This window comes from Clarias gariepinus, chromosome 1 (genome assembly GCF_024256425.1).
Source record: "Clarias gariepinus isolate MV-2021 ecotype Netherlands chromosome 1, CGAR_prim_01v2, whole genome shotgun sequence".
NCBI classification, from domain to species: Eukaryota; Metazoa; Chordata; class Actinopteri; order Siluriformes; family Clariidae; genus Clarias; species Clarias gariepinus.
Genome location: NC_071100.1, coordinates 44799984 through 44822026, shown reverse-complemented (window position 1 = coordinate 44822026; position 22043 = coordinate 44799984). Strand labels below are relative to the sequence as shown.

The window sequence follows — 22043 nt, the reverse complement described above, 5'->3', positions numbered from 1 at the left end:
AAGAAAGGTCATGGCGATTACCATGAGAGCGCATTAGGTCCTTGTACGGCGCTTTGATTTATTCATTCATCACTAACTGCTTAATGTTGGACAGAGTCACAATGGATCACAAATACGTCTTTGTTTATTATCCGACAAGTTAAAGCCACAGAGTTTGGCATAAAAAAAAACTCACGTGCAGGTGCACACAATAATAACTGCAGTCGGGATCGGCCCAGAGCGTCCGTGAGAGCGGCTGCGATGGCTCAGGATGCTTGTGAGAGCCGACAGTAATGGGATTCGTCTGTTCCTTTTGGGGGAACGCTGTGTTCTGAACAGCTTGGAACTTTCGCTATGGTGATTTTGCAGACCTGATGTTTAAAGCGCCAGGTTTCTTCCCTTGAACAGTATTTTTACAACTGAACGTCTTCGGTCCAAGAGTCCATATCGTCCGAGCCTGATGAGTACATTTCCAATGTTTGCACTTCAATGTAGTACCTGATATTTATTTATTTATTTATTTATTTTTCTATTTTACAGGGAAGGCCTTTGACATCACGTACGTGCGCCTGAAGTTCCACACCAGCCGCCCGGAGAGCTTCGTCATCTACAAGCGCACGCGCGAGGACGGCCCGTGGATCCCGTACCAGTACTACAGCGGCTCGTGCGAGAAAACCTACAGCAAGGTGAACCGGGGTTTCATCCGCACCGGCGAGGACGAGCAGCAGGCGCTCTGCACGGACGAGTTCAGCGACATCTCGCCGCTCACCGGAGGAAATGTCGCCTTCTCTACGCTCGAGGGACGTCCCAGCGCGTACAACTTCGACCACAGCCCAGTGCTTCAGGTAGACAGGCTAGGATGTCCTCGTTAGGATCGTATTTGGTCATGCTGTTTTTGTCTAGGTCTCAGACAGGCTGGGATTTCATTAGAAGTGTTAAGCGTAATTATGAAAGGTAGTTATTTTTGGCAACGAACACACACACAGGCACACAGTTCGGGTTCAGTTTCGGGTTTCCTACAGGAAACTCTTGTTCCTAGGCAGATCCGGGAACGTAGATGTGAGGGCTTTATAAGAAGAAAGATTTCAATGGTTGCGTTTTTTCTCAAGGCAGTTTGTAATGCTACTTAAAGATTAGGTTTTAAACATAGACCTGGCAACCCTGGTATCACTTGTGAGTCTCCCTTTTGTTGGACCTTAATACATAAACACAAGCTTTCCCTCAGTCTATTTACGTCGGTGACGGAGGTGAGAACTGTGAGTCAGCGAATCGCCTGGGTGCGAACGCGCCTCATGTTTGTGGAGGGCGGGGCGTGCGGAGAAGGGAGTGCAACCGGCCCCAGACTGGTGATAACAGAAGCTCCCACTGTACATGCATGTGTGTAGGACATTATTCTCAGGAGTTGCAGCACGTTGCTAGGTGACGCCTCCAGCTTTCCCACCCCGTTTCTCATTGCACTTGGCAGTACGTGGCCACAGCTGGAAATCGTTTGTAGGTCTGCTTGTCGTTTTGTGCGTCCGGTGCGAGCCAGATGTTCTTACGAAACATGTGCAGGCTGTTGCAAACTATGTGTGACTAAAAGCGTGAGACTCGTGGAAATAGTTTGGTTGTTAATTTGACACCATCAGAATTTATGATGCGCTTAAGTAACTTAAATAAATAAATAATTTATTGCATGAGATGGACGTTGCAAAGCGAGTGAGGATCTTTGCTCTCAGGAGAAACAGCAACAGTAGAGTGTTTGTTGTTGTAGCACTTGGATGATACTTGTTAATGTGAATCATGAATCGTCAGCTTAGTTATAGTTGTAGTTGTATACAAAACTCAAGATAAAGTATGATTCAAGTCAAACCCGGGACTTTTGATCGCGCAGAATAACAGAATACAGTTATAATAGTAAAAACAACCTTTATTTTTCGATATAATCCCCTGCTACACTATTGCTACACTTATTCAGAGTTCCACTAGTGCTTAAATACCATCAAGGTATGAAGTTTTCATGATCAGAAAACCTGCCTGCATCACGTCTGAAACCCTGGCCTCCCAGGAACTCCTTTAATGAGCCCTAACATGAGGGAATGGCTTGGAGTGAGGTCAGGAGTGAGGTTTGTGAAGGATGTGGCAATAACTCCCAGCCGGGTTCCTGCAAGGGTGTACAGTTCCCACAGACAGATGTGTCTCTTCTACAAGTCCGCGACAAGTTTTCCATCGATTTTCAAGGATCAGGGGTTTGACTCGCTGAACGTTTCACAGTTACAGCTGCAGTGTGCTCTGAGCCACCTCGGCCCGGATCGTCATTCACGGCCTTCATTAAAACGTTTGCACCATTCAGATGTCTCATCACTGAACTACGCTGGATGTCTTAGTTTTGATGATCAGCTTTTTAGACTGTTTTAATTTAATCTGTTTATCTTGTTAGTTTGTTCTGCATGGTTTTGTTTTACTTTATGACGCCATAGTTAGAAATGAATGTAACTATTGCGATTGATCAGTTACTTGCAAATCTACATAATCGATTACGTTGACTTGTGGTGGTTTTTTTTTTTTTTTTTTAAGAGTTTGACATTCCATATATATCCACTTTGGATCGGAGCTTGACCTTTAACCTGTCACTCTGGTTTTCGGGTTATCCTCCCTCTTCCCAGGGACCTGGTGACTCTTAATAAGTGTGATGTCGGACTTACACTGTGTTCAAGCTGGAGGATGGTCAAAAACGGTTTGAATACCTCGTGTAGTGATTTGTGGATTTGACGCGGGCTGTGAGTCTCAGGGAGCTGCGTATATCTGATCCAAAGCATCTGAGCTGGATGGACGCCCGGTACCCGCGATAAAGAGGGGGGGGTCTGACGCTTCCTCGGATGCGTCATTATCTCTCTTTTTATTGGCTCGCAGCACCGTTTTAAGGTTTTAAGGAACCTCAGCTATTTATTTGTAAGCCATTATGTTATTGTGCGCAATTGAGTAGTTTCAGACTAAACCAGCATTACCTCTCATGCTTTCGAGATTACTACTAAGTGCCAATGACTCAAACCCTGCGTGTGTGAGGGAGACGGAGAGAGAGAGAGAATTTGGCGTCCTGCCTGAGCAGGAACTCGCACTGGATCGCAGCTGTGTGCTGTGGATGAGGTTTCAGAAAGCCTCCAGGGTTTTGTTCTGCTCTTCAGCAGCTGGACGTTACACATTACAGATCGTTTCTCATGCTTAGATACATTGCGTGAATATGAACAGAACTAACATGGCTTTTTACTTACTAAGTCATGTGATCAAACCCAGCGTTTATAGATAATCCAACCAGAACAGCGATCAACATAATATTTAATCACGCATCAGAGAATAAACTCCACTTGTTCGATCCACATGACGATCTTTCCGGCCCGGCCTTGTCCATGAAAAACTGTTTTGTGTTTGTGTATTTTTTTTTTTGTTCTCTCTCCCGTCTTCTGACTCATTTTTTGCCTGTGTCTGTGAGAGCGTCTAGCTTAAGCCTACTTGTGTTTGCAGGACTGGGTGACTGCCACAGACATCAAAGTGACCCTGAACAGGCTGAACACGTTCGGAGACGAAGTGTTTAACGACCCCAAAGTCCTCAAGTCGTACTACTACGCCATCTCCGACTTTGCCGTAGGAGGAAGGTGAGAGCTTTTTTTTGTAAAGTGGAGTGTTCATTTCACAGGTTGTTTCTGATGATGATGATGACGATGATGATGATGCAGCATCTGCCGTGTCTGCCACCAAGAATGCACAAACGCATGAAAGCACATGGTCATCTGGACTGATATAAATTTAGGACACAGAAATTCATTAAACTGTCCAGGCAAGGATTCTCACTTTCCCCAAAAAAAAAATGGATTCAACAAAAATGAACCCAAGCGCTTTTCGTCCAAGTTCGAACACGTCTAAAAGCGATGATGTAACCTCCCAGCTGAAACGTATACGCTGCGGAGTGCGCCGCCAGCCTGCGGACGTCTAGCACAGGTTCCTGATATGACTCCTGACTCACATCCAGGTGTTTTTTCTTTTTCTTTTTACGACCCAGTAAGAAACTGGAATAAACTGTTTTTGAAAAATGAAAAATAAATCTTAAAGGGCAAGGCATGAATCAGGCTGGTGTTGAGAGTGTGTTAAGCAACTCCCTCGACGCTCTGCATCACGTCTCCTCACCTCGATCTGTTTGAAATGTCGATCAGATTTCCATTACACAGCCCGCATTCCTGACATTCCTGCACAGGAGAGCGGGATTACAGCAGATCAGAGCGGGCGGGTGGATCCTGTCTCCGTGTGATAGCCCGAGGTGTTGATAAATCTCACCCCAAAAACCTAGCAGTTAATCATCCACACGGGGATGTTACCGTTTGGAAGATTTTACTCTTACGATGACTTAATCTATTTCTTATAGGTTATAAAATGTATTTTTTACCTAACCTAATTAGTTTCATTGTTTGAATAAACATGCAGCACATGGGGTGAACGGAAAAAAGGACAATTTTTCCATCGTGTCTTGATACTAAAAAGTTTCACACGTTATATTTCTAATTTCTAAAATCAGACTACTGTAACATGCAAACATTTTTATATCATCATAGTTTGAATTCATTTTCTACATTCCAGAACCATACTGGATTTTTGTTCAAAACTATAAAAGAACACATGGCATGAGGTAATTACGTAACAACAAAAACAGTCAGTTGTTGTTTTAAGATGTGAAGCTCAGCTGTTCTGGAATAGTTCTAGCAAGAACAGTATTGTGTCGAGTTCATTTCCAAAACCCATCAAGCACCATGATGATGAAACTGTCTCTCATGAAGACCTTCCCATTAAAGGCAGACCAAAACGTACCTCTGCTGCAGAGGAGAACTTCATTTAGAGTTACAAGTTACCTCAGAAGTCACCAATTAACAACTAGCACCTCGGATTAGAGGCGTTATGAAGGGTTTATAGAGCATTCGTAGCAGATACACCTCAGTATCAACTGTTCAACGGAGATTATTGTGTATTTTGGTTATCACGCTTTGTGTGTCCAAACGTTAAGCTGGTAGTGTAGGTGTAACATAACATACATACATGTGACTAAAGTACGAAGTAAAATTCTTCGTGTTTATTTCCCAGGCCAGTATTAAGTAAGTGTTATGTTTGTTATATAAATATAATCCATTCACACACTCACTGAGCACAGTATGAGCGCGTCAAAGATGGAACATTTCGGTCTGTTTCTGTCAGGTTTCCATCCACGTTGAACTAAAAAAATAATTACAATGCTAAGCACACTGAGCATGTCGGCGTTGGTACATCCCAAATTAAAAACTCTGACCTTACACCTAAAAGTCACGGCTAAACCAAATCAACGAAAACAAAGCCCTATTCGTGTTCCAATATTTATGGACCAGGCGCTCTCTATATATATATATATATATATATATATATATATATATATATATATATATACTAGCAGTCGAACGTTTTGGACACACCTTCTAATTCAGTACACTTTCTATTTTTTATTCCTTTCTCCATGCTGAAGGCGCCCCAAATATGTAATAATGTTCTTTGAACAATTGATATTGAGATGTTTCTGCTACTTATCTGTAAACCCTTCATAATGCCTCTTATCCGAGGTGCTGCTTGTTGATTTGTGATTTCTGAGGCTGCTGACTCTATATGAACGTCTCCTCTTTAGCAGAGGTAAGTTCTGGCCCCTTGCTTTCCTGGGAAGGTCTTCATGAGAACCAGTTTTATCATCATGGTGCTTGATGGGTTCTGCAAATGACACTTGACACAATACTGTTCTTGCAGGAACTACTCCAGAACAGATTCCAGTATTGTTTTAGAACGTTGAAAATAAATCCAAACTTGTGTCCAAACTTCTTTTTCCTGGTACTGTACACATTTTAAGTTCTGATGTAGGTCTCATGCGCTGGTGGTTTAAATCAGAATATTTTAAGCACTGAACATGTGCGGGTCATGGCATTGCATTGCACCACCGTGTTCCCGATTCGTCACCGACCTTAATCATAACACGCAGTGAAACATGACCTGTGCATGGTTTTTTTTTCCTTGTTCCTTTTCTGTTCACTTTTTCCATAATCCCCTGCCAAGAAACACCTGAGACAATAGCTGACTAGCCACACAAGTCCTCTCTTGTTTGGCGGAGCCCCTCGTCAAAGTGTCTGCAGGAGAATGTTCCTGCTGCCTCGTGCTTGAGCAGCAGCCAGGTGCACAAACGGAGCGTTGTACCGCGGCACTCACGGACTGCTCCTGGACCCCCACAGGACGCTGACCAGTCGATTTGGTAATCAGGGTGATACCAGAAGGACCTACTCTGGTTGTCGTCTTTGGGTGCTCCTTGTAGCGATGGGTCGTTCATGAACGATTAACGAGACTTAAAAAAAAGCATTGCGAAACCTCCGTAGGTTATGTACAGGAAACAGAAATGAAGAGTTACCTTTGAGTCTTTTGGTCCGAGTCGGTCGTTCCTTTGTCACGTGACTCCCATAGACACTATGCCGTGCAGTAGATTCAAAAGACCGAACGACTCGGACCAGAAGATATGTGAGGTGAGCTGCTCATTCTGTTTATTATAATATGTCTTTGGCTGCATTGTAATATTTTACATGCAAAATTTGTGTATGTAGATGTGTTGAGGGTCTGTTTATTGAAAATGTAACATTTTATTTTATTTCTGAACAAAAGAACGAAATGAACTAAGTGAGTCAAAGAAAAAAAAGATCCGTTCATTTTGATGAACGAGATTCAAAGAACCGAGTCACTACAACGTTTCAAACCTCCCATCACTAGCTCCTAGTAACGTTTAATTAAAGAAGTTTGTAATACAAATGGCAAATAAATAGTTTTCGGTGTTCGAGTACTGTATTTAGCATGCAGGTGTTTTGATTTAGTCGTATGTTTCGAACAGCCCAGAGTGTCTTTAAACCGAGCCTGTTAGCACAGAGCTCTCTCTTTCTCTCTAGGCTCGGGAGAAGTAGAAGACAAAAAGCTGCGGCTGCTCTCGGTTACTGAATCAAAGGTCAGACTTCTAAAGAAAAGTGATTAGCCGCGACAAAGGCGTGGTGACATACTGATCGGCTCCGTAAACACTGCGCTGCGTGCACTATTTGCACACTTCACCGTTTCATGACCGTGTCTTTCCGCTCTTGTCTCACAGCCTTGAATCTATGTTAAACCCAAAACACAGACAGGATGTGTACACACACTGCAAGTCTGCTTTATGGTAGTGCTTTAGAATATGGTCTCTGTGTGTGTGTGTGTGTGTGTGTGTGTGTGTGTGCGTGCGTATATATAATAGGTTTATGACCATTTGCTTTTCTCGGCTCTTTCAGGTGCAAATGTAACGGTCATGCCAGCGAGTGTGTGAAGAACGAGTACAGCAAGCTGGTGTGTGACTGCAAACACAACACAGAGGGTGATGACTGCAACGTGTGTAAGCCCTTCTACAACGACCGCCCATGGAGGAGAGCCACCTCTGACGACGCCAACGAGTGTCTGCGTGAGTGTCGACTCGAGTGTAATAGACCGTACAGTCCGGCATGGTGCAGGTTCTGACTCGAGCTCGGCCTGTAGTTTTCTCTGTAACAGTTGAAAGGAGGAGGAGGGGTCTCTCAGATTCACACAAAGCAAAATAACAATGTCGTTATAGTGTCACTTTGTCTTTACTGTAACACTGCTACACCGCCGTTTTAATGTCACAATGTCTTCACTATAAGGCTGCTACATTGTCATTATAATGTCTCAATGTCGTCAGTGAAACAATGCTACATTGTCATTATAATGCCGCTTTGACTTCACTATAGCGCCGCTACAACATCATTATAATGCCTCAATGTCGTCAGTGTAACAACGCTACATTGTCATTATAATGCCACAATGTCTTCACTGCAACACCACTCCACTGTCGTTATAATGCCTCAATGTCGTCAGTGTAACAATGCTACATTGTCATTATAATGCAGCTTTGTCTTTACTATAACGCCGCTACATCATTATTTTATGCCACAATGTCTCCAGTGTAACAATGCTACATCGTCATTATAATGCCGCTTTGTCTTCACTGTAACGCTGCTACATCATTATAATACTGCAGTGTCTTCACTGTAACAAAACTACACCAAAGTGTTATATATGCTATGTCTTCACCAACACTCCGATACGATGCCGCTATAATTCTGCAATGTCTTCACTACAACACCACTACACTGTCGTTATAATGCCGCAATGTCTTTACTATACCACCACGTCAGCTTCATTATAATGGCGCAGTGTCTTCACTACAACACCTGCACAATGTCATTATAATGCTCCAGTGTCACTATAACACCGCTATGATGTTGTTATAATGCTGCTTATAATGTCTCCACTATCACTCTGATTTGACATTATTATAACACCGCAATGTCTTCACTGTAACACCGCTCCAGTGACATAAAGATGCTTATCTATGTCACAGCTACGCAGTCGTTATAATGCTGCTATGTCTTCACCATATTGCTACAACGTCGTTGTAATGCTGCAATAATTTCACTGTAACCTTGCTACAACGGCGTTATAATGCCACAATATCTTCACTATGATACCATCATTATACATGCATACGTCATTATAATGCCACTTTGTCTTCACTATCTTAAAAGCTACGTTGTCGTTATAATTCCACTGTCTTCACCATTCGACCTCATTATGATGCCGCTATGTCTTCACTATAACCCACGACATTGTCATTATGACGCCACTATGTCTTCACTACACCAATACAACAATGTTATGATGCCGCTATGTCTTCACTAAAGCACTCCTATGATTATAGCGCTGTCTTCATTATATAAATTTTTTGTCATTGTACATCGACCTTGCGTTTCTAGAAAGGCGCTTTATAAAATAAACCTATAGTAATAATAATAATACCACCTCTACGACATGGTTATGATGCCACTACATGACCTCATAGCGGCACTTGTGGTGTTGTAGTGTTGCTTTATTATGACAATGTAGCGATGGTACAGTGATGATGGTGGAGTTAAGAGTAATGACATGTTACTGGTGTTATAGTGACAAACTGGGATAATAGTGATTATGATGCAGAGGAAACCTGTAATCAATTCATCCTGCTTCTGTACAACCCCTTAATGTCACCCCCTTAATGTCACCCCCTTAATGTCAATCCCTAAATCATTTGCACTCATAGGGGACAGTCAAAAATGTATTTATTATTATTATTATTTTTTTGATAACTTTGCACCGTCTTGTCATACAAGCATGCAGTTCCTATAAACACGTGACTAATGCACACGTCCGTGTGAAGTGTCCCAGTGCACAGCTCTCCCACACCCTGTCTGTCCTCTCCTGTTCCACTGTCTTTCTTTCCAAGCTGCTCCTTTTCATCAGAATATGTTCACTTAGTCATCACTGACCCTGGAACTCATTGTGTGTGTCGTCTTAACTCACACTTATTCCAGCTTGTTTATCCTTCTCAATTCATCTTTATTTATCACCTGACTCATTACAGCGTATGTCTTTCTTTCTTTATATTTTTGTTTGTGGAAAATGAAATGCAATCGAGATAAGATGGAGATTTCTAACGTCTTTTTGAACGTGTGTTTCAGCGTGCAACTGCAACGGTAAGAGCGGCGAGTGCTACTTCGACCCGGCGCTGTACCGCGCCACGGGTCACGGAGGACACTGCCGCAACTGTGCCGACAACACGGACGGACCCAACTGCGAGCGCTGCTTGGACAACTACTATAGAGTGCGTCCGGGCCAGCGCTGCCTGCCCTGCAGCTGTAACCCTGTTGGTGAGCGATGACACATTGTGTGTGTGTGTGTGTGTGTGTGTGTGGGAGAAAGAAAGAGAGAAAGAAAATTAGTGATTGTGTGTTAGATTTTTTTTCCCCTAACAGATTTGCATTGTTTTTGGTTTGGTTCCCCCTCTTCAGGTTCCCTGAGCACTCAGTGTGACAACACGGGACGTTGTAGCTGCAAACCGGGTGTGATGGGGGATAAGTGTGACCGCTGCCAGCCCGGGTACCACTCGCTCACCGCGGCAGGCTGCAGGTACGGTTTAAGCTGGAATGCTAGAAGTAATTACAGGGATTCATTTGTATTTTTATTATTCCAGTTTAATTTGTAAGAATTGCCTTTTTTCCCTCCATCCTGTAAGATGATATTTCCAGGTGAGTTTAGTCTCGGGCTGTAAGTTTAGTCACGTTTCCTTTTATCCTGCTCGCCCGCAGCCCCTGCTCGTGCCACCCGGCCGGAAGCACACAGGAGTGCGACGTCGGTACAGGACGCTGCCAGTGCAAAGAAAACGTGGACGGCTTCAGCTGCGACAGGTCAGCTCTCACCGGCGCATGCTCAGACTGCCCGCTCTCTCTCTTACTCTCTCTCTCTCACACCCACACACATACACACACACTCGCTCTCAGCACAGACTGGGACATGCCGCGGTGCTGACGCATGCCACAGAGGAAAAGACCAGCCAGTTCACATTGTTCTGGAATTAGCTCGTGTCACCAGAACGAACTTGTCATGGAGGTGTTGTAGAGATTCCCAGCGGTAAAGTCCGTCTCCGAGGAAAAACTTCTGCTAATCAGCTGTTGGGGATTCAAAGGTTTTTTTTAAGGTTGAGGTTTTTTTTTTTTTTTGGAAAGTCCCTGCATATGTGTGTGTGTGGGAGACAGACAGACAGCTAATTGGGGAAGAATGTGTGTGAGACAGAATTAGGGTCAGCGTTGGAGTCAGGAGAAAATAGCGCAGAGATAGGAGCAACTGCCCTGAGCACTGCCATGTAAGGGGTTCAGACGCCGAGCTGCACCAGCCGCAGCACTAACTTTACACACCGTCACGCTTTATTTATACATGCATACATCCACACACACACACACACAAGAAGCATGAGTTTTAACAGGAAAGCGCCTTTAAATCACAGTAACTTTGCTTCCTGTTGACGTTAACAACATATACAGTGTGTACAGAGTTCTTGTTTGTAAACGAGTAAACATGCCAGTATGGGACAGGACCAACACCCTTCCGAAGCATTCATCATACAGCATATATCATCAGGGATTCCCGTCCCTGATTCTCTCTCTCTCTGTCTATATGTACAGGAACCACCAGGGACCGGCCGATTCGATGTTATCGCGATACCTCGGTACCGATTCAATGTGTATCGTGATTTTTTTTGTAAATATCACAGATATCTTATAAATATCCCAATTTTTTCCCTTTGTTTATTTTGTTACAATTCTAAACAAACTTTTCAAATAATTTGCTCCAATTACACATGATGCAGTTCTGTGTGAATTGTTTAGATCACGCCATCTGCAGGATTCTAGAGGAACAGCAACAGTTGGCAACAACATGTATAAAGCTTAGAGTGAAAAAGATACAAATAAAATTTAGAATTTATATACAGATATACGTTTATAATCTCGATTATTCGTATAAAATATATACTTGTATATTGGCATCACAATGGCACGGTGGTTATCACTGTGGGCTCGCGCCTCTAGGGTCGAGGGTTCCACTCCTGCCTCTGGTCTGTGTGTGTGTGTGTCTGTCTGTGTGTGTGTGTGTGTGTGTGTGTGTGTATATATATATATATGTGTGTTTGTATGTGTATGTGTATATGTGTATATGTGTGTGTGTGTATGTGTGTGTATGTGTGTGTACGTGTGTGTATGTGTTCCATGTAATGGATTGGCGTCCCCGTGACCCTGTACAGAGGATAAAGCGCTATAGACACTGGAGATGTAGACAGTTATTATATGATATTATGTGTGTGTACTGTACGCTTTAAAAACATACTTACACACTAAGACTTAAGTATTATTTTGCCAGTACATTCGGTGTGTGCAGCCTTTTTTTGGGTAATATACTTCATTTTATTTTTCCTACCCGTTTTATTTATTTATTTTAACTGATTTTTTATTTAATTTAACATAATTCCTACACCATGTTTTCTTTTTTTTTCTTCTTTTTTCCAATCCTTCTTAAAAAAAAGTATTATTTTTTCATCCGTTCCGGATTCTTTACTGTTTAGCAAATTTATGAGATTTCTGTATAAGGAAGCACAACAGCACCACTCAATGGAACGAAGAAGTGAAGCTGGGCTTTTCTTCCTTTTAGTTCGGATTATTATATATATAAATATATGCGTCCCATCTTAGTGACTGAACACTTGTCTTGGCCACTTGCAGAATATTGTCTTTATATTTGGCTTTACATGAACTGCACACACACCGCTTACACACACCTACAGAGAGACACAGCGTTGGATTTCTGTCTAACGGTTTGAATTTGAGTTTGTTCGGTTCAATAAAGGCCAGCTGTGACGCGTGACCTGGACAGACCTGCACCTTTCTCCAGGCACCACTAAGCTGTTTATTAGTTACTGTACCAGCAGCGCCATGTGACCAGCCTTTAAAGGGACCAGTGAAGCAAAGTTCACTTCTTTTGAGTTATTTGAAGACATTTGGGTCTCCAGTTTGCATGTACTACATAAGTTGAAATAAAGACAATTTTTGCAAATTCTTAGACAATCTGAGGCTCAGTGTTTGTCTCGGTATATGAACGCCATGCCTTGCAAATTTTCTCCTAACTTATTTCTGGGTGGCTGGAACAGATTATATGCATTTAAATTATTCCCGATGGGAAAACGCGTTCCGTTACGAAATTTCGCCTTAAGAACTCGTCTTCGGAATGGATTAAATTCGTATGCCGAGGCACCGCCGCACTTTTGAATGTTCGGTTCTCTGAGTTTGAGTTCCTGAGGAACTGTGCACACAGCCTGGGACACACTTTCCTAACCTCCTGTGATGGTCTACCTCTCAGGTGTAAACTCGGCTTCTTCAACCTGGACCCCCAGAACCCTCAGGGATGCACGCCGTGCTTCTGCTTCCATCATTCCACCGTGTGCGAGAGCGCCGAAGGCTACAGCGTTCACACCATCACGTCCACCTTTGACCGAGGTGAGTCTCGTGTGTGTGTCTGTGTGTGTGTGCATGCGTGTGTGTGTGCGTGTGTGTATATGCACATACACACGTTTGAGAAATCACGTTCCTGGGCGTTCTCTTTGTGTTTCACTTATAAACGTGTCGCGTATTTATTTATGTTTTTGCTGTTGCTAGGTGACGAAGACTGGAAGGGGCAGCAGAGAGACGGCTCCAGCGTGCCAGTGGAGTGGTCTTCGAGCTCTCATGAGATCTCGCTCTCTTCAGAAGATTATTTTCCCATGTACTTCGTGGCTCCAGGTACAGCTGCTGGTTTATTCCGATACAGAAACTTAGGCTTAGGAACGCATCTACTATCAACCATACGTAATAATGAGGCCCGTTGTTAGAGCTCGAACATCAATCCCATATTTGTGTTCAAATCAAACCGGGACCTGTGGTGACATTTCTCCTAAAGGTGTCCACTGCAGTTTACCCTTAAAGTCTTTTAGCACATGGAAGGAACTCCTGATTTTTGAAAATCGACAGATATCACCAGATGTCACCGGATTGTGGACGAGACGCGTGTGTAAACTGTACACACAATCATTTACCAACACCACTTGGACATTACTGAAGTTTGGCTGTGAGTTATTGCCACATCCGGGCCTCTCTTCAAGCCATTTTCACATGTTTAAGGAGTTCCTGAAGCAGGCAGTTCTATCATGGCTCAGGCGTACTGAGAAAACTTTGTTATTTGATGGTATCCAAGCACAAGTGAATCCCTGGGATAAGTACATTAGTATAACGGGATTATATAGAAAACAATTCTGCATAAAAAAAACAGCATGATGCGCAATGACATGATCATAAGACCGAGAGTACAATTAAATGGAAAAAGAATTTTCCAATAAAAGTAATAAGAATTATTAGGGCCCAAGCACTATAAGCAGTGTTTGCCTAAGTATTTTTATTTCACCCTTTTCTGCTTTTTGGGAGTCTTAACAGGTTGAAATCCGCTGCCATTAGGATGCCTGAGAGTCGCGTGGCTCGCTTTTCTTCCAGCATCTGTCCCCTATTTATTATTCATATAAAAATGATAAAGATGCTGGCTGAAAATTGTGCAATATTTATCGAGGTTACCTTAAAAAAAAAAAAATACAGTTTAAACTAAGGCACATAAATTATTCGGGATTTACAGTGTAAAAAAAGTATAAAAGTGTCAGAATATAGAAGTGTTAAAGCATGTCATGTGGGTGTGACTGAAGTATTATTTGACTTAAGCGCCCGTCGTACGCGCCAGGTTACAAAGAGGACAGTGTGCGCTAACCATTTAACGCTTTGCTCGTTTCTGTAGAGAAATTTCTGGGCAATCACATGTTGAGCTACGGTCAGAACCTGACCCTCAACTTCCGGGTGGAACGGCGCGACCTTCGCCTTTCAGCCGAGGACGTGGTGCTGGAGGGGGCAGGACGCCGAACTGCCGTGCCCCTCATCGCGCAGGGAAACGCTTATCCTAATGACCAAATGCAGACGTTTGTTTTCAGGTAAGCAGATGTTAGATACAAAGAATGTCATAGCCAGGGCTAATGTTATTAACAAAACGCTTATGCTGTAGTGTTGAGTTTTATGTAGCAGTTAGTTCTTGTGTATATATTTTGTGTTTGCATGTTCTCACCGTGCTTGGTGGGTTTTCTCTGGAAACTCCGGTTTCCTCCCACAAATACAATCACCATTGGTTCCTAGAATAATGATGATGATGATTAAATGGTAATAGATGCGAGTTAAAATGAGTATTTTGTATTCGACAGGCTCCACCACACCCCAGAGTCTTCCTGGAGACCAGATCTGAAACATGCAGAGTTCCAAAAGCTTCTCCACAATCTTACTTCCATCAAGATCCGAGGAACCTACAGCGAGAAAAGTACGTCTTCATGGTTATAACATTTTACTGACGTCCTAAATCAGGATGCCAGGTGTAGCTTTAGGTCTCCAATCGACCATCGGGAGCCAGGGCTATACAGTATATTTAGGCATCTTCAAGGTAATTTGACCGTCTTTTTGTCGTCTAGGTACCGGATATCTGGATAACGTGTCTTTGGTGACTGCGCGGCGAGGACACGGTGAGCCAGCGCGCTGGGTGGAGAAGTGTTCGTGCCCGCCGGGATACGAGGGTCAGCACTGTGGGAAGTGCGCTCTGGGGTACAGGAGGAGCCGCCCTGAGCTGGGTCAATTCAGCCCCTGCGAAACGTGCAACTGCAACGGCCACAGTGACACCTGTGACTCTGTAACAGGTCACTCACATTCGTAACACATCACTTCCTTTTACGTTTATTTACATCGTCCTGGTGGCCACATTATCTCATTTTGTATAATTGTTATTATTTTTTTTTTTAATAGGAATGTGTGACTGCCAGGACAATACCGCTGGCATGAGCTGCGAGAGGTGTAAGGACGGTTTCTATGGCGACGCCACAGCGGGTTCGACTTCTGATTGTAAACCGTGCCCGTGTCCTGCTGGAGCCACCTGCGCTATCGTACCCAGAACCAATGAGGTGGTGTGCACCAACTGCCCGCTCGGCACTACGGGTACGGCCTTCAAAACTGAGAGGATTCCAGGCTCATTATTTAATTTTTTACTATATTTTGCTAAGTTTAAAACCTAGTCAGTAGATCCTAATGATTTCACGTCTGTGCCCAGGGAGACGCTGTGAGCTGTGCGACGACGGATTCTTCGGCGACCCGCTCGGTAGTAACGGTCCCATGAGGCCGTGCCGCGCGTGCAACTGCAACAACAACATCGACCCCAATGCCGTGGGTAACTGTGACCGCGATAGCGGCGAGTGCCTCAAGTGCATCTACAACACCAACGGCTTTTTCTGTGATCGCTGCAAAGATGGTTTCTATGGCAACGCCTTGTCTAGCAACCCGGCGGAAAAGTGCAAGCGTGAGTACCTTCGGAGCCGCCGCTTTTATTTAAACCAGCACATGGACAAGGATTGTTTCCTCCCTGTTTTTTGGTAAACTCGTGAGTGGGTTAACATTATTGCGCAATCTTAAATACTTAAACCGATTAAGTTAACAGAGTGAATTGTATGGGAGAAGAATTTCTGACCCGCGACTCTCTCCTCCATAGCTTGTGCGTGCTCCCAGTACGGAACGGTGAACGGAGCCCATAACTGCATGATGGTCACGGGGCAGTGCGAATGTCACCCTCACGTCATCAACCGAGACTGCAGCGCCTGCGAGCCCGGCTATTACAACCTGCAGAGCGGAGAAGGCTGCCAACGGTAACTCGACCCGCCTCACATTAACAGTGACGCCGTTTCAATTTTCTGCAATTCTGTTTTTTTCTAATAAATGCTCGGTCTTTAGGTGCAACTGCAACCCTGTCGGCTCCGTTAACGGGCAGTGCGACATCGCGAGCGGCCAGTGCGAGTGTCAGCCCGGGGTCACGGGTCAGCACTGCGATCGCTGCGAAGTCAACTTCTTCGGCTTCAGCTCGTCTGGATGCAAACGTAAGAGACTTTATTCCGTTATTATTCCAGAGATTCTGTTCTTAAGCGAGCGTCCCAGTCATCGTGTTACTCTCGTCTCTTTTCACAGCCTGTGAATGCGACCCCGAGGGCTCGCGCACGGCTCAGTGCAGAGACGACGGGCGCTGCGAGTGTCGCCCCGGCTTCATCGGGACTCGATGCAATATGTGTGAGGAGAACTATTTCTACAACCGCTCCGTTTCTGGCTGCCAACAGTGTCCCAACTGCTACAGTCTTGTGAGGGACAAGGTAAGACCCGTCCGAGGCTAGAGAAGAGAACGATTAAATAGATGGAATTAAAGATTCCAGCTGTGATCAATTCCAAGATCAAATCAGGTTATCTGCTAAACCCCACAAACATTTAACTACTTGTTTTTGTGAAGTCTTTAGAAAGTTATACAAAGTGGCAGAGTGTTACAAAGTGATAGTGAAGTATCTTATTATAGAGGCTCACTGACACTGGCTCAGAAGAACATTCATACACAGCCGATGAAGGTCAGATGTCCAGTTTTTAGGGTTCAGCTTCCTGGCTGATAGGAATAAAACCTGAAATGCTCTGATGCTGTTCTGATTTGCTTTTCTGCTCACCATGACCGTACAGATTGGTTATTCAATCCCGTTATTTAAAATAATCTGCCAATTTGCTTCCGTCTGTTTGCTCGCTAGGTGCGTAAACTGTAAACTCTGGAGGTTGTTCTTGTTTGTGAATACTACAAGAGATCTGATGTGTATCATCTGTATCTGCACATATTATGTGGCCGCCGTAGTATGGAAAATTAAACAAAATCCATTATAGCGCAGACTCATGTTGCTGTGTCCCGTTCCACAGTGGACTTCAGAAGGTGCTCCCTGTGCTCCTCCATAACATTTAAAACACCCTGCAACGTCACGTCACTTCCTCCGTGCGTTACAGATACCCGTCGCTGCTGTATTGGGAATTTCACACTATAGAAATTAAATATTGAAACGGAAACTAGTACCGTTATAAAATATACTAATGAAATGTGTACAAGTCGTAAATAAATTATTTATTATAATAAATATAATATGTCGAGAGAAAATATTTTCTACAGATTACTAGCTGAAATTATTTGATTAAATTAAAGAAAAATTGATTTCTATTAATATTATGCTGTTCTCTTTAATAATAGTAATAGATATAATAGTAATAGCTCCTTTTTTTTTTTACACGCTCCAGCGAGGCACAGTGTCTGATGGGAAATTTCTCACTTCTAACCCAATGTACATTTGTTCCCTACAACATTTTAGTTCCCTTTGAACTGAGTAGTTTCACTCTCTGCAGTTTGGAATCGCACTTAACACGGTTTGACAGCGTTAAGATGAAATTTCGTATTGCAAAACACATTTTAACAAAGAAAATAATGTAAATGCAGATAATCCGTTTCAGCCACCAGAAAATAATTACCAATATTACTAATTTCCAACACTATAATCATATTTCCTGCATTAAAAAAAAAAACATTTAAAAAAGACGTGTAAATGAAGTAAAATATACAAATATACATTAAACCTCATTTATCCGTTTTTATCCAATAATTCTAATCTTCTTTCTCTTGGCACCCTTTGCTTCAAAAACAAAGCTGAAAGTGACCGTTTTCTTCTTGCTACCGTCCTTGCTAACTTCCTTAAAAGGCATGGTGCCATGTCCTCATTAAATATTTAACAAAATACAAAAAAAATTATAAATTCGCTTTGCTTGGCTTTCCACTGACATAAACACGTTTTAATAGAGGCACGCATGATCGATTTGGTCACTCGTATGCCGGAAATGCTTCGTATGCCGAGGCAACTATCTGGCAAAATGTTCTTGAGGTATAAATTTGAAAAATTTGGGAACTTCAAACTTGTTTAGCTTTTAAGATCCAATATGTAATGATGTCTTTACATGTCTTCACACTTCATAAATAATAATAATTATTTTTTTTTTAATGCAGGGCACCTAAGAATCTTTTTTTTTTGTTTTTGTGTTTGTTACACAGGTGAACCAGCAGAGACAGAAGCTCCATGACTTGCAGAATCTGATCGACAACTTGGGCAGCCAGGATACCGTCAGCGACAAAGCCTTCGAAGACCGCCTGAAGGAAGCTGAGAAAACCATCATGGATTTACTGGAGGAGGCTCAGGCCAGCAAAGGTAGCGCCACACGATCTCGCTCATGTCCTGTTTAACTAAAAATTTCCAAGTCTCCCCTCGGCGCTAACTCCGCGTGTCTTGTTTATCTGCTGCAGAAGTAGACAAGGACCTCCTGGATCGTCTTAAGAGCGTCAACAACACGCTGACGACGCAGTGGAACCGCCTGCAGAACATCAGGAACACGGTGGAGGACACCGGAAACTTGGCAGACAAGGCACGCGGTAGAGTGAGCGAGACTGAGAAACTCATCGAGCGGGCGCGAGAGGAGCTGGACAAGGCGAAGGACGCCATCAGCAAAGTGGTAAGATGTTTTAGAAGACAGCATGAGTTAAGGTTAATCGCTGCTTGTGGACTGATGTGGTGATGTAATGAACGTTTTCCCTCATTGTACCAGGATATTAAAATCCCGACAACCACCGGAGAGCCGAACAACATGACGCTCCTGGCTGAGGAAGCCCGCAGACTGGCTGAGAAGTAAGAAAAAAAAGTTAGGACAGCTTGCACCTACAAATCTTACCCCATCTGAATAGTACCTCACTTGCCTTGTTTCATTTTCTTTAGGCATAAGGCAGACGCAGATCAGATCGAGAAGATCGCAAAGGACGCCAACGACACTTCGACTAAAGCCTACAACCTGCTGATGAAGACGCTGGACGGCGAGAACAAGATCAACAAGGACATCGAAGATCTGAACCAGAAGTACGTGTCTTTATACAGTGAGATTAAAGTGCGAATCTCTGTACACGCGGTGCTCTTCACGAAATGTAACACTTCTGCAGGTACAACGAGGCCAAGGATCTGGCGAAGAACCTGGAGAAACAGGCCAATAAGGTACAATCTGAAGCAGTCGAAGCAGGAGACAAGGCTATGAGGATCTACGCTAACCTGACCAGCCTGCCTCCGCTCGACATCAAATCACTCGAGGTAGAGACGCTGGTTATCGTAGAGTTTAAGGTTTGAGCTGAAAGGTTTTTGAAGTGTTAATAACGATGGATAACTTTCAGGACGAAGCCAATAAGATAAAGAAGGAGGCGTCTGACCTGGACAAGCTGATCGATAAAACTGAGAAGGACTACAACGATCTAAGAGAAGACTTACGAGACAAAGAGAACGATGTCCGCCGGCTGCTGGAGAAGGGCAAGACCGAGCAGCAGGTCCTTTTTTTTCTTTCCTTCTTTATTCCTTCCTTTTCTTTTTTTTTCTTTTCCTTTCTTTCATTTTTTTTTCCTCTTTCTCTTTTTTTCCTTGCCTTATTCTTTGTTCTTTGCTTCTTTTATGTCTTCTTTCTTCTTCTCTTTTTTTCCTTCATTTCTTCCTTTCTTCCTTGCTTTATGTCCTGTTTTTCTTTTTGTCTGTTTCAAACATATATTTAACGTCCTTTTTTTATTATTCTTTCTTTCCTCCTTTTCCTGCTTTATCTTTTCTTTTTTCCTTCTTTATTTCTTTTTCCTACCAGCTTTCCTTTTTCTTTCTTCCTCCTTGCTTCATCCGTGTTTTATTTCCTCCATTTGTTATAATTTATTAATATTTATATTAACTATACATCATTCATTTATATTAATATAATTAATAACATTAATTGTATATTATATATAAAGTAATTATTATTACTTTTATTACTTTATCATCCTTACATTAGTTCATTGCTTTGTTTTTCTTTCCCCCTTTATTTGTCCTATTTCTTTTTTTATCTATTAATTTTCTTTCTTTCTCTCTTTCATCCTTGCTTCCTATCATCTATCTTTTTTTTTTCTTCTTGTTTCTGTCTTGCTGGGTTTCTTTCTTTCCTTTCATCCTTGCTTCCTGCTAATTCACTTTTGATTCTCATATCGTACGTTTATATAAACTCTCAGCCACCACTTATGTCTGCATCCGGTTTTGCGCATTAGTGATAATTAGTGTTTAAACTCGGCACGGTTCTGTGGAAGGCTGCAGGGAGGTCCGGGTTTAAAAGTGATGAAAGATGATGAATCTTTTATTCTGCAGTCTCGACCTATTATACCTGAGTGAAATGTCACAGTAATGAAAGAGCTGAGCCCTGAACACACACACACACACACACACACACACACACACACACACTTTACAGCAAGAAGATTACACTGCATGGACCCACACCCTGGCTGTGTAAAATGATCCTGGCAGATTAAATCAAAAGTCATGCTTTCATTTCGCTGCTCCTTCAGGTTTTATTTCATTTCCTCGTCCCTATAATTATAGTTGAACAGATCAGTGAAATGTCTTTACTGTCTTTAATTACACGGATAAATCATCAAGATTTCATCCTTTACTTATTCAGTTTGTTTTTTATTTTTTTATTTAAGTTTATTTGACTTTATTTTATTGTCTTCTGTTCAGACAGCGGATCAGTTGCTGGCGCGGGCAGATGCAGCCAAGGCCCTGGCAGAGGAGGCAGCTAAGAAAGGCCTGTCCACATACCAGGAGGCAAAAGACATTCTCAACAACCTCCGAGGTAAATGAGGATTGCTCGTGGTAAATAAGGTGTTTTTGTGTGTGTGTGTGTGTGTGTTTAGTTTATTGATATTCAAAATTCAGTTTTTACCGTAAGTTTCGATCACAGAACATTCAGCTGGTTTAGAGCGCCATCTGTTGGCTCCACACTGTAACACTTGCATGATGGATAGATCACAACCACTGAGCTACCCCTAACCCACTATAATTCATCATAAGTCCTGGAAAAATGTTTCATAATCTTGTCTTGGACCTCATGACTGTTGCATTGAAATATTTCTTATATTTATAAATGAAGCAGTGGAGGCTCTGGTTTGCGCCTCGTTAATGCCAGTTCGCCGCTGTTGGGTCTCTTGGCCTACCCCTTATCCCATATACCCCAGCCCCAAATCCAGTTAGAAAATGGGTGGGTTTGACAGACCTGCGCCAAATTTTGTGTTTCAAATGATCTGATGTTGCATCCTCAGGATAAAGGGAGCAAAACGCTTTAGAAAAAAAAAATGGTTTATAGAAAAAACATATATACAGTATATGTATTTTAAATATACATGTAAAAACTAACTCAGGAGGTCAGAAACAGACGCTGGGTCTATTCTGCTATTCTGATCCGAATCCATTTGAAAAATCACGTCTTATTTCAGTACACATCCTTAACCTCAAAATTATAAAGCTATATAATTCAAATTCCCTAAAGACATTCCTCTCAAGATTGCACCATTCAATTTGCGTGACTAGACTTATGATGTTCTCGTCTCTCTGCAGACTTCGACAGGAGAGTGAACGACAACAAGACCACAGCGGAGGAGGCTTTGAAACGTATCCCACAAATCAACGAGACAATCAATGCAGCCAACGAGAAAACCCGCCAGGCTGAGGCGGCCCTCGGCAACGCGGCGGCCGACGCCAAAGATGCCAAGTCCAAAGCAGAGGACGCTGAGAAAATCGCCAGCAACGTCCAGAAGGTATC

At 42.9% G+C, this 22043-nt stretch overlaps 1 protein-coding gene across 1 annotated transcript in view; it reads left to right on the top strand.

The window, feature by feature from the left end:
* Positions 1-22043, top strand: part of lamc1 (laminin, gamma 1) — a 63122-nt gene that overhangs the window by 37177 nt on the left and 3902 nt on the right. Inside the window, exons 2-25 of the mRNA XM_053493484.1 lie at positions 520-824; positions 3481-3611; positions 7314-7480; positions 9591-9779; positions 9921-10038; positions 10218-10316; positions 12817-12953; positions 13113-13235; positions 14272-14461; positions 14726-14838; positions 14987-15208; positions 15315-15503; positions 15616-15861; positions 16051-16204; positions 16290-16432; positions 16521-16699; positions 18451-18604; positions 18700-18905; positions 18999-19078; positions 19166-19303; positions 19384-19528; positions 19609-19758; positions 20963-21077; positions 21839-22038. Coding sequence (XP_053349459.1) covers positions 520-824; positions 3481-3611; positions 7314-7480; positions 9591-9779; positions 9921-10038; positions 10218-10316; positions 12817-12953; positions 13113-13235; positions 14272-14461; positions 14726-14838; positions 14987-15208; positions 15315-15503; positions 15616-15861; positions 16051-16204; positions 16290-16432; positions 16521-16699; positions 18451-18604; positions 18700-18905; positions 18999-19078; positions 19166-19303; positions 19384-19528; positions 19609-19758; positions 20963-21077; positions 21839-22038 — 3893 coding nt within the window. The remainder of the gene's footprint in view (positions 1-519; positions 825-3480; positions 3612-7313; positions 7481-9590; positions 9780-9920; positions 10039-10217; positions 10317-12816; positions 12954-13112; positions 13236-14271; positions 14462-14725; positions 14839-14986; positions 15209-15314; positions 15504-15615; positions 15862-16050; positions 16205-16289; positions 16433-16520; positions 16700-18450; positions 18605-18699; positions 18906-18998; positions 19079-19165; positions 19304-19383; positions 19529-19608; positions 19759-20962; positions 21078-21838; positions 22039-22043) is intronic.